Below are 12,243 nucleotides of genomic sequence, written 5' to 3' on the forward strand. Positions count from 1 at the left end.
ACTCAGCTTTTCCAAATGCAAATGCCCTTTCCTTTTCACTATTTCTGATCTAATTTTGTTTGTTTCTTTTTCTCCCCTCAGGAAGAGGAATCTCTGACTTTGTTAAAATCTCTGCCTCTTGCCAAGGCTGAGGAAGTTGCAGAGAGGTTGACTCTGTGGGGAAGACTGGTGTTACAGAGCAAGGCAGAGGATCCTGAGGAGGTACCAAGGCTTTTCCCACCCCAAAGTGTGCACACAAGTTATTCTGGAAAGGGGGGATGTGGATATTTCCTGTGAGAGCTGACAGACTGTGGAGTAAACACATCTTACACCTATAAAATATTTACTGTTCTATAAAGATTAATATGTAAAATAACTTTGCTTTTCAACTGGTTGTGCCTTAGACTTGGTAACTGCTCCTTAAGAAGTTTGTGGAACTTTGCATTGTGCTTTAAGAGCTGAAGACAAGTCTGTTCTGGCAACATTTTAACCAAAAAACCCAAACTCTTCCTTTCCTGCAGCAAAAACCACAAATGCTTGTGACTAAGACACTGGTGGAAGTCCTCAAATTCTGGTGCAGCATTCAAAAAGGTAAAAGGTACAACTTCAACATCTTCCCTGTGTAAATGGAATCAAAATCTAATTGTTTTTATACTCCAACAGACAATCCTGTGAAGAAATACGAATGTGAAGAAAACTTAAAGTTGTTTGAAACACTTGCTGCCCTGCAGGTGGGTATTTTTCTTGTTTTAAATCCTTTTTCATTTACTGTGGTTACTCCAATTGTTCTTATCACATGGATCATATTAAAAATTAATTGTATTTACAACGTGCATGCAAAGGTTGTTTTTATTACTGACTTCAAATTGGTTCTAAGCCTAATCTAGCAATTTAACCTAATCTGGGGAAGTTCCCAATTAGAACTTAGGTGTCTATTTAAACCTAAAATTAGATACTGTCACTAAAGCCTCAATTACTAACACTTCAAAGAGTTCATGCTAGAGTGCTGTAAGAATTTATGAAGATTTCAGGACAGTAGGCAAAAAAAGCAATTTAAAGGAAGTTATATGGATATAAATACATGATTATTTTCTGTTGTTACAGGAGTATTTTGGTATCTTTCTCTCAGATGAGGAATACAGGAACCCCTCAGTGATATCTGCACTTCTTGAGGGTCACATAAGCTCTTATGAACGTGCCAGATCTGCATCCAAGCCTAGAAATGTGCAAGCAGTGAATTGTAATTCAGAGGGTGGCAAGCCCCAAACCCCTCCCACTGCATCCAGGCTGTACAGACTGGCTTTGCTCCTGCAAGTCTCAGAGCATGAACTGGGAGAAAAACTGGCCTTGAGAGCCCTGGATGAGGGCAAAGTGGAAGTGGCTGTCAAGATATGCAGGTAAAACTGCAGAGCTTCTCAAGATCATCACTTTCAATGGGCTTCTCTGAACTGTTCCTGCCCCTTTTTGAAGAGCAAAGGAAAGGGTTTTCTGTTTAGTTAAATAATTAGAACAGAATTAAGTAAAAACACTAAAAATTACTGGCTTTTTCCTTTAACATCCTTTTCTTTCTTAATATAGGGAGTTCTATGAAAACAGCTGGAATGAAAGGACAGGGAAGCTGCTGTTTGCAGTGTGCCAAAGGCTCTGCCACATGCTGGGAGCTGATGTTCCAATGATCATTCCTGCTGGCATGGACCTCCCAGCCCTGCTCCATGAGCTGGCTGGCCAAGCAGCCACGCTCTGCAGCCCAGGTAATTCCTGCTCCCATTTTTAGCTCATGTTAGGAGCCCAACTTTCCAACCAGAGTTCAATAAACCTGAAAACCAAGGGAATTTCTAGACCTGCATTTGTGAAAATAGGTGCTGCAACATTGTTTCCTTTTAATTGGACAGGTGAACCTTCCATTCCTGCTAATGATCTCAATATTTTCACAGATTTAGTGCTGGATTGTCTGGAACTGTGTAAATACACTTCACTTGCCAAGGAAATTCATGGACAATGCCAAATGGACAGCTATGAATTTACAGCAGAGGTATTTTCTGTGCTGTTCACTGCATGTATTCTTTTCCCTCTCATTTCTCCAGCACTCCTAAATCAAAAAGCCAATAAACAACAACAACAAAAAAAATCCAAAAGTAAAAATAAACTAGAATTTCCTAGAATTTGTGTGTTCTTCAGCTTAAAGAATAAAGTGATTTGAGTCCTAAAAGCATTCCAGCTGTGGGACAAGCACAAGTAGCATTCTCCACTTACATTTCAGTCCAATAAATCCTGCTGAAAATAGGGATTTTATCAAACAGCTTCTGCCAGGACTGGCAGAGAGCTGGCATGAAAATACATCCATTTAAAAACCCTTAAACCCCCCCTGCCACACTATGTGAAAGCTTTCCCAAGAGTTCTGTAAAACTTTAAGATGATCAAGTTCTTGAATTGCAGCTTTGTTTTCTGTTTAGGTCAAGCAGTGCATTAGGCTACTTGAAATGAATGGGCTCTTACAGCTGGAGTGGAGTAGAGCAGAGTGGCTGGGCTTGTTTATCCACAAAATATTATTTTTCTAGAAAATGGCCCATTTGCAGAATGTTTGCTTATGAAATTTGGCCAAGAATGTTTATGAAAGCCTCCATTAAATTGAATAAGAGTACATTTTGGCTTTACAACTAAACAGCTGCAATGTGAAAGACAAATGTGCCCACTCTAGGTAGGAAATGGACTTTTTGCCACTGGCCATTTACCAGAATTACTACTTTCAAATAGAACATCATGTTCTATTCCTGTATTCCAAACCAGAGACCTGTTAGTGGACTCATTAACTCTGCCTTTTTCTGTGTGTGCTTTTGACAATGCTCCTACCCAGACAACATCTTCTGGAGGAGATAAAGACCCTTACAAAGAGTGGACTTATGATGATTTCTTTAAAGAAGATGGGATAGTCCTGGATCCTCAGACATCCCTTCCAGTTGCATATGAACTCATTTCTGCTCTTCTGCCTATCTCTGGTAAGCTTCTTCTCCTCAACACTGACACAATGGAAAATCTGTGTTTCTCACTGATTTTTATCTAGAAATAGAAATCATTCCCTTCATGTGTGGAAATTATCACCTCAGTTAGACAAAGTCATGGCAGAAACACCCATCAGGGGGTGTAGAATGGCAAGATGACTTTGGGTTTGGTTCCTGTTTCCACAGATGAAGAGTTTCATGTTGACTGTCCCATGCCAGGGATTCACACACAAAGTAGTTACTGAAAACTGTTGGATTCCTTTGTGAGTCTGAAAGATATTCCCTCCTAAAAAATAAATTCTGAGCAGGCACAGTTAAAAGCAGCATCAATGGCTCTTGGGGTTCACATGTCTCTATTTTATGTCCTGTCCTGTGGTATTTTTAGGGTTCTCCCAGACTTGCTGCTGGTGCAGGGTTCCTGACATGCTGTTGATGACATTTTCTGTCTTTCAGAGGACAAGCTGTACCCCCTGGAGTCTCAAAGCCTGGCACACAGAACGTTCATGGAAGGTATCACACTTGCTTGGCTGGGAAGGGACCTTAAAAATCACCCAGTTCCAGGGGCATGAGGGCAGATCCACCACAATGAAAGTCTAAAGAGACCCCTGCAAAACATGAGGGTTAAATTCACCCTACACAGGCATGACTGACTCATGGGGGGTTTTACAGGTGCCTAAATGTTCCCATTAAGGCCATATTTTAGGGGGTGGTTTGGTTGAGCACAGAAATTACCAGTTTTGGGTGCTAATTCCCACCCTGGGATTTTTGAGCATCTCCAAACCTGTGCTTCAGGACAGTTCTACCACTGTGAGTGAAGATCATCAAGGCCTGTCCAAGAAGACAAATTCTGGTGAAAAATTCATGGATTTTGGACTAAAATGGGAATCTGTATTAAATTAAAAGCCCTGAGAATTTTAGGTTTTAAAGGGAATTAAGGCAAACCCTGAGTCATAACTCTAATGAAGAAAAAGAGAAACTGCTCTGATATTAACTCCCAGAACAATGTGGTTCATAATTACTTTCTGGGGTCGTTTTTGAAATATTTTCCAGGACACAACTTCCTGCTGCCTGTTGGATCTCCCTTCTCTGCAGCAGTGCAGAACCTGCTGGAGTGCAGCCAGTTCCAGCTGCTCCTGCAGCTCACAGTCTGTGCCTTTGGCTCCTGCCTCCAGCATGGCATTTCCAACACCATGGAGCTGTCCCCCAGTCAAAAGGTGACTTTTGGCAAGTTTAGAACAGTTCTCCAAGGATTTAGAGGATTAAATCTCTAAGGCTCTCACCATGACCTTGTATTAGCACCACTTGATCAGATGTTTGATCAGTTTATGAAAGGAGCTGGTGGTTTCTTCCCAGTTTTTCATGGTCCTCTCCCTTTGCAAAATGTGTTCAGAATTGAGCTTTTATTCCTGACTTTCCTGCAGAGACTAGAATGAGTGCTAATCATGGTTTCCTCTGTTCCTTCATGTTGTTTTAATATGGGAAAAGTCACGAGTAGAATATTCAAGAAACATTCCTCAGTTCAAAAGCACTTGGAAAACAGAAATCCTTTTCTATCTAGAAGAAATCTTAGTAAGGCCTTAAATAAACCTGAAAATAAAATTATTGTAGCACCTCCTACTGTTCTATAAATGACAAGAAGTTGAAGATTTAGAATTTCTTTTTAATGAGATGCTGTTTTCTTCTATAACAGCCACATGACAATGATCTGCTACTCACTGAAACCAGAAGCTTCCTCATAGCTCTGAAGGAGAGGAGCAGTTCAGTAATCAAAACCTCTGTCCTGAACTTACTACACAAGGTAAGAATCCCCTGGAAATGTGGGGGAGCCACTTCTGCTGTGCCTGGCAGCCACATGGAATTGCTTCAGTTGGAAAAGACTGAAAAGATCCTGGAGCCCAACCCTTAAACTGAAGCCAGGTCCATCCCAAAGTGTCCTGAGATCCACATTTTAAACCCCTTCAGCAGGGGTGTCTCAAGCACCTCCCTGAAGAGCCTTTTCCAAAGAGTCTTTGTGCCCCTCTGGGGCTGCTCCTGCTCAATTTGCTCTGCTTGGAAGGTTCTGGACAGTGGGAGCCTCACCTTTGGGGGATCCTTTAGGGCCCCAAAGGGCTGTAATGGCCTTTAGGATCTGTAGGTATTCCCTGTCTCATTTGGAATCCTGGAGCTGTTTAGATTGGGAGTTTCCTTAGGTGGGGGCAGGTTTTCAAAGGCTCTGTGCAAAACCTTTAGAAATTTAGCATCTTCTAAGGCAGCTTAAACTAAGGGAAGTCACTTTCAGACTGGCTTCAGGATATTCAGATGTTAAATTTTAAATCCTGAAATGCATTTTTATTCTTTTTCCTCCCTAGCTTAGAGACCCAATATTTGTCTAAATTCTGGAGTATTTTTCCCTGAGTTACACTTGATACAAAGAGACCTATTGAAGAAATTAAATAAATTCCTAAAGTTTATCATTTTTTCCCCAAACCACAGGTGTTCAACTCCCGTGTCATTGATCAGAACCTGGCCCTGGGCTACTGCACTGTTTTACCCAAGGAAGAAATGTTCAATAAGCTGTGGGAGGTCATAAACAACTCGTGGCAGAATTACAGAAAAGTTTTGGTAAATTCCCAAGGCCTGGAGTTTCTTCAGCAAACAGAGAATATTCAAGAGATCCTTCCTTTAGGGCCCTGGGGGAGGAGCTGCCTCTGTACCACAGTGGGAAGTTGCTGTCAATATTAATGGGATTTTCAGCCTCATCAGAACTTATTCCAAAGCTTGAAATGATTTATTTCAATCCCATCATAATTGATATCTGTGTTATAGTTTGGATAAGTTGTTCTCTGGCAGCAGCTCTCAAGAATGGAATGAGTGAATATTAAAATATAAAAGAGGATGAAAAGTAAAGAAATGGGATGGGAGAGTAATGCAAATTCTGAGAAAATGCCTAACAAATACCTTTTGTATTACTTTCTACAATGTTAGGAAAATATTTTAGAGAAAGTAAATTTTCAAGCAGCTTTGAGCTGCCAGCTCAGGAGGTGGGCTGGTCCTGACACCTTCCCTGAGGTTTATTTTCATTTTACACAGGTGTGTGATCATTTATGAATTGTTTGAAGTTCCTCTAAGGGTTTAGCCCTCAGGATTCCCAATTTTCAAATTATTTCTTAGACTTTTATTCACTTCTTTTCTCCTTCCTTCTAGGCAGTGGCTCTGGTGGGAGCAGAGCTTGCTGACCAATATGGTGAAGCAGAAGAAAAGAGAAAATTCCAGGAATTGGTTATTGATGCAGAATGGGGCATCCAGCTTGGTAAATTTGGTGTAAGTTTTTATTTATTACTTATTTTAGAGTTTTATTAACTAATCAGTTAATAATATCAGTATAATCTGAGATGTGAGTTTTTATGGTAAATTTGGTGTAAGTTTTTATTTATTACTTATTTTAGGGCTTTATTAACTAATCAGTTAATAATATCAGTATAATCTGAGATGTGTGTGAGTTTTTAGGCAGATTAACCATTCAAATGTAAGCAAAGCTGGGGTTTTGTTTTTGGTTTTTCATTCTGCTTGTCTGTATAAATAAACATGAAAAATGGAAATTCAGTAATTGAGGGGGCTGAAAAAGAAAATTTAAGTTCTTGAGTATTATTTGACACAGGGGATAATCAGCAAAGCCACTGCTTTTTCCTGCTCTGAAAGTGTCTGGATTGGAACTAAAAGAAGTCAGAGCTTCACTGTGTAAGGAATTAGCTTTGTTTTGTCTAAAGGAGTCCCTTGAGCAGATGGATGTGGTTTTATCTGCAGATTTCTTTTGAGACTGTGTTTAGACAGCCACCAGTAAGGAAGAAAGAGCTCCTAAGAGTGCTGGTACAGAACCCAGGAGTGGACACAGCTCTCATCCTGAATTACTGCAGGTACTGATTCCATGAAATCCATTGCTGCAAAAACAACCATGGCCACTGAGATCTCTTTTGCTTTAAGTAAATCCTAATTAATATAAAATGCAAACTCTTCCTAAAAAGAAAAAAAAAATCTATTCAGAATACATCCTGCCTTGGATTAATTCATTAATTTATTTCTGATGAAAGAAGCTCCTTGATGACACCAAAGCTCCCAGAGAAAATCCCATTCTGTTCTTTCCTAGCACTTTCATGCTGGACAGTGATGCTGCACTGCAGCTCTGCATTGAAACCCTTCTGCTCCAGAATTCAAACACAAATGATGCTGGAGATGACTCTGCAGAAAGCAGTGAGAGGCAACCTCATGCCACATTACTGGCTAGAGCACTAAAAATAATCCCTCTGCTGAACAGCACCAAGCACCTGGTCATGAGCCTCAGTGGAATATTGTACAAGGTAAAAAAAATAATATCAAATAAAACAAAAAAACAACACAGCCACATTACTGGAATCCACAGCTAGGAATTGCTGCATGTCACTTGAATATTGTACTAGGTAAAAAATATAAAATAAAAAAACAACACAGTCACATTGCTGGAATCTACAGCTAGGAATTGCTGCATGTCACTTGAATATTGTACTAGGTAAAAAAAATATCAAATAAAACCAAAAACCAACACAGCCACATTGCTGGAATCTACAGCTAGGAATTGCTGCATGTCACTTGAATGACAGAGGAATAATTCCACAGAAACTGAAAAGGTTGTGGTTTTTTCTAAATTTTCTTAAAGCTTGTAAATGTTAAGGTTCAGTTTTTCGCTTCTCTACAAAAGAAACGACAGCCACATTTCTGATTTTCTCAAAAGAGAGGCAGGAGTCTTTTACCCCCACTTCCCTTACAAAGCCAGAAAATCAAACAAAGTCATTTCTAACTACACTGGAAGAGTTCTACATTAAAAATAGGTTAAAAATGCTATGTTGGGGGTGGTTTTGTTTGGCTGGGGTTTGATTTTGTGTTTTGGAGGGTTGGGGTTTTTGTGGGGTGAGTTTTTTGGGGTTTCTTTTGTTTCCAAACTTATTGTTTGGTCTTTCTCTAAAACTCTGATGCCTTTTTTAGGATTTAAGAGATTTATGTCATGATGCTTATATCAACATAACACTGAAGAAACAGTAATTGGGTATTAAAATTGGGAAAAAAATCAACATACTTGTGTGTTTTTATAAGACAAATCATGTAAAACCTTATAAAACATGATTATTTTCAACAGCTGGATCCTTATGACTATGAAACACTGGAAATTGTCCTGAGAGTGATCCAAAGTGCTGATGAGAAGAACACCAGCATCCAGCTGAGCCAGGTGTGTCCAGATGTGGGACCTTGCCAATGGCACCTCAATCCTGCTTTGTTTATTTATTGATGGAGCCACTCAGCACTTTTGAAATTCAATTAATTATTCCATGCACACATCTTTCCCTCAGAAAACAGCCTGAAAAAGGTGATTTCTGGTAATTTCTCAGTGATTTATATAATTCTTTTCCCCCCTAGGCTTTGAGCCTCCTCAAACACCTCAAGTCCTACACCAGGATTTCTCCACCAGTGGACCTGGAACACCAATATGTTTTGGAGCAGATGATTCCCCTGGCCCCAGCTGCTCACACCAGGCTGCCCTTTCACCTGCTCTTCTTCAGGACTCCCCAGTGTTTCTGGAACATTATTTGTAAGTTCAGGCTCTCAAATTCCCTTTCTCTGACTTTCAAAGTGCCCCAGTTTGTGTTGTATATGAACTCGAATATTTCATTCATGCAATAAATTAATATTTCATTAATTTTCATCCCAACTGCTCCTAAAGCACTTCTTGTGCTCCCAGATTGCTGCCCAGAGGAGCTCAGATGATAAAGACATTGCAGGGTTTGTCCTCAAACTCTTTCCTAGGACCTCCAAGATTTCTCCCCACGTGCCACTGCCAGCCCAGAGGGGATCATGAGGATCAGATCCTTTCTCTCCTCCCCATGCACATAAACTCTGAGTGCTTCATTCCACAGAGGAAGCTGCCAGTGGATTGTGAGACTCTCACAGGCAACTTTTCCTTTTCAGCTGCAGAGCTCAGTGAGGAAACCTTCCCAACCCTTCTGTTGATTTCCAAACTGATGAAGGTACAGTAGCAGCTTGAAGGAATTGATTTCAATATTATTCCCCCACACCCCCAAAAAAAGACATTTCCATTTCTCTTTTGCATGATGTTGGCCTCACTGGAGAAGCTCTGCCAACTCTCCATCTCCCTGACACTTTCCCAGGTTTCCCTGGATACTTTCCACATGTCTGCAGCTCGCCATGTCTTTGAAAAGAAACTGAAACCAAAAATATTGGAAATGAGAAGCAGCGGCTGCACCTCCATTGTTAACAAGGAAACCATGAAAACTGTGCAGGCCCTTCAGTCCTACCTGCTGGCCATAGTCAACCCAGAGTGGGCTGTGGCCATGGCTCACAAGATTGCCCAGGAATTCCCCACAGGTGAGTGGCAAAGGGCTGGGGAAGGACTGGCACAAGCAGAGCCCAAACTTTTGTTCATGATCTGAGTAACACCAGCAAAGCAAACCCCACCCAAACACCCCAGCAAAGCTGGAGAGTGAAAATGGATTCACCTCCTGCCTCCAGTTTGGAGCAATAGGCTGCAAAAACACCACTTGATATCACAGCATCACCATCAAATCCTTTTTTCCCTCTTTCTGTAGAATCCTAGAAAGGCTTTAAGGTCCTTGCAGCCCAAACCTGGGCACCTTCCTTTAAACCAGATTGCTCCAAGCCCCACCCAGCCTGGCCCTGTTGTCCTGCCAGAAGTTTCTCCATGTTCACACCATCTTCAGACAAGTTTTCTACCAAGAGTCAATATTTCAATTCAATCACTTTCTCTGCTACTTGAATTCAAATAAATTTTTGCTCTTTAGACAAAAAAGTTTTCCTAATATTTTAAATAGCTTCTAGGTTTAATTCTTCAAAATAAAATTGATATAGTACATAGTGTTAGAAGGATTAATGAAAACTTAATTTATTTACTTCTTTCCCTTCTTTTTTTGTTTTCTTAATCATTCAAAAGGTCCTGACCATGTCCAGGCACTGAAATTCTGTCTCTATCTGGCTGAGAAGTGGCTGAAGAGTACCACAGCTAAGGTAATGCAAACTGCTTGCCAGATTGTTGTGAAGTCATTACAAAAATCACAAAATACTTATATTTGTATTTAAACTTGTGGTGTTTTGGGCACTGGTGTAAATTGCATCATAACCAACCCTGATGTGGGAAATACTTTTGGGGAAGTGACCTCCAGAAGAATTCCCTCTGTCCTGGAACATTCTCCTGCAAAAATCAGGCTGGAGTTTTCTTGGAGCTTGGACAACAAATGAGCAGATTTAGGGGAGAATAATTTGTTCCTTCTCCTGTTGTGTGCATTTTTCTTGCTGCAGGAGGTGGAATCTGACCCAGCTTTGATCAATAACATTATTAATCTTTGCTTGCAGCTCCAAGGCTCTTTGGCTGTTTGCAGGGTTATCCATAAAGAGAATTCTGCTCTGGCTGGATGCTCAGGCTTGTTTTCACATGCTTTCCTTTCACAGGGAAAGGTGAATAAGAATCTCAGCTTTGATATAAATCTCAAACTTCCTGTGGAGCTGTTGAGGCACAAAGAACCCTAAACAGTTCTCTGTAGTGTCTCATGATCAGAGAGAATTATGCCAAAATTAAACTGAAATTTGAGCAGCCATGAGTTTTATAATTCATCTTTTTTCTTCTACATTTACTTCTACATTTTATTGCAAAATCTCTTTCTTTTACCTACTTGTACCTATTTTATTTGGCTCTTTCACAACATAGCTTTGCAATTCTTTTCAAAATACCTTTCCTAGCTGGAGCAATGTGGTTAATCCTCTCTGTCTGCAGAAAAAAAAATACCTGTGGGTACAGGTGTGGGGACACCTCTGAAGAGCAGATCCTGCTGTCCAGTGTGTAAAAAAGAGGATTTTTCTTGTGCTTTTGAGTAAAAAAAGCTTTTTTATGTAAAACTCTGGTGTTTTGCTAAAGGATGAGCCACATGAGAAAGCAGAAGTCCTCCAGAGGAATTTACACTTGCAGTATAAGAGAGCAGCAACAGAAAATGTCCTGATAACAAATAACTTGAACACTGGGGAGCATCTGAAATGCATTGGGAAACCAGCAAACCTGATTGTTTTACTGTATGAACACCACAGCATAGACCAGAGGTTCCAAAATCCAGCTGGCAGAGATTATCCAGGTGAGTTTGAGCAGAGAGAAGCTCTTTAAAAAACCCCAGCTCTGCTCTGGAAATAACATTTTGTGCATCTCTCCCTGTAGATATCCACGTGGCAGCCAAGGAGATTGCTGAGATTAACAACTTGGACATGAACAAAATTAGTGACAAGCTGCTGGCCAAATGGCTGTGTCCAAGCACACCACCCCCAGGGGTAAGAAATTTGGGGTTTGAAGGAAAATCACCAATTCCATAAAATACGGGCTTTTCTTTTTCTCCACTTGTTCAAAAAACCTGGGGTTATTCTGTACAAACTGCCTGTAGTACTCAGGAATGGATTTCAGATTTCAGTACTTCCCTAAAACAGCACAGCAGTGGCTGTGGTGAGAAGGATTTGAAATGTTTTTGAAGGAAAAATTTTTGAAGGAAAAATTTTTGAAGGAAAAATTTTCGAAGGAAAAAATTTTCCTTCTGTGTAAATTCAAACCTTCCCTTTGGTGCAGCCAGCCTGAAGGGTAAAGCAGCTGTAAATACATCAGCCTCATCAAACACTGCTTTAAGCAGGGATATGACCCAGCTATTTATCCAACAATGTGGGAAACTCATCCAAATTTTCATTTCTTTTTAAAGAAAACCCAAGAAGTCTTTGGAGATGTACAGGAGGATGAAGAGCTGCGAAGGTGTGTGTGCTCTCTTACCTGTAAATGTGAATTATTTTTAACTAACCAGTTAAAAATGATTTTTTCAAGATACCTTACAGTGGGGGTGTGATTCAGAGCTCACTGTTCATATTTTTACTTTCTGCTGACATCACTTTTGAATCATCCCATATTTATTTATACCACAAAACCCCACTGACAATAACTCACATCTGTAAGTTTTTAAGAGGAGCTTTTTGGAGTTTTCCCCCTCTTTGTTCATATCCTTGCTCCCTTTCTGGCAGTGAAATATTCACATTTAAATGACAGTTGATGTGTTGGGTTTCAGTAGCTGTTCCTGCATTAAAAACAAACCCTTTTTTTAGGGTTATTTACCTGCTCCAGTCTCGCCCTATGGATTACAGTTCAAGAATGCTTTTTGCAATTACAACATCTGACACATCTGTGAGTTGCTAAATTCTTGGTTTA

General features: G+C 40.2%; 1 protein-coding gene across 3 annotated transcripts in view; it reads left to right on the forward strand.

Annotated features, from left to right (window-relative positions):
• KNTC1 (kinetochore associated 1) overlaps nucleotides 1-12,243 on the forward strand; it is a 32,630-nt gene that overhangs the window by 13,149 nt on the left and 7,238 nt on the right. For all 3 annotated transcript variants that reach the window (XM_071445096.1, XM_071445097.1, XM_071445095.1), the window contains 23 exons: nucleotides 82-201; nucleotides 501-570; nucleotides 643-710; nucleotides 1,084-1,376; nucleotides 1,558-1,730; nucleotides 1,914-2,011; nucleotides 2,834-2,975; nucleotides 3,432-3,488; nucleotides 4,029-4,192; nucleotides 4,669-4,776; nucleotides 5,451-5,579; nucleotides 6,162-6,278; nucleotides 6,762-6,871; nucleotides 7,102-7,312; nucleotides 8,125-8,214; nucleotides 8,403-8,574; nucleotides 8,952-9,010; nucleotides 9,152-9,368; nucleotides 9,952-10,025; nucleotides 10,930-11,140; nucleotides 11,221-11,330; nucleotides 11,747-11,796; nucleotides 12,141-12,219. In XM_071445096.1, coding sequence (XP_071301197.1) covers nucleotides 82-201; nucleotides 501-570; nucleotides 643-710; nucleotides 1,084-1,376; nucleotides 1,558-1,730; nucleotides 1,914-2,011; nucleotides 2,834-2,975; nucleotides 3,432-3,488; nucleotides 4,029-4,192; nucleotides 4,669-4,776; nucleotides 5,451-5,579; nucleotides 6,162-6,278; nucleotides 6,762-6,871; nucleotides 7,102-7,312; nucleotides 8,125-8,214; nucleotides 8,403-8,574; nucleotides 8,952-9,010; nucleotides 9,152-9,368; nucleotides 9,952-10,025; nucleotides 10,930-11,140; nucleotides 11,221-11,330; nucleotides 11,747-11,796; nucleotides 12,141-12,219 — 2,922 coding nt within the window. The remainder of the gene's footprint in view (nucleotides 1-81; nucleotides 202-500; nucleotides 571-642; nucleotides 711-1,083; nucleotides 1,377-1,557; nucleotides 1,731-1,913; nucleotides 2,012-2,833; nucleotides 2,976-3,431; nucleotides 3,489-4,028; nucleotides 4,193-4,668; nucleotides 4,777-5,450; nucleotides 5,580-6,161; nucleotides 6,279-6,761; nucleotides 6,872-7,101; nucleotides 7,313-8,124; nucleotides 8,215-8,402; nucleotides 8,575-8,951; nucleotides 9,011-9,151; nucleotides 9,369-9,951; nucleotides 10,026-10,929; nucleotides 11,141-11,220; nucleotides 11,331-11,746; nucleotides 11,797-12,140; nucleotides 12,220-12,243) is intronic.

This window comes from Agelaius tricolor, unplaced genomic scaffold, assembly GCF_023055355.1.
Source record: "Agelaius tricolor isolate 1412-34295 unplaced genomic scaffold, bAgeTri1.0.p SCAF_20, whole genome shotgun sequence".
NCBI classification, from domain to species: Eukaryota; Metazoa; Chordata; class Aves; order Passeriformes; family Icteridae; genus Agelaius; species Agelaius tricolor.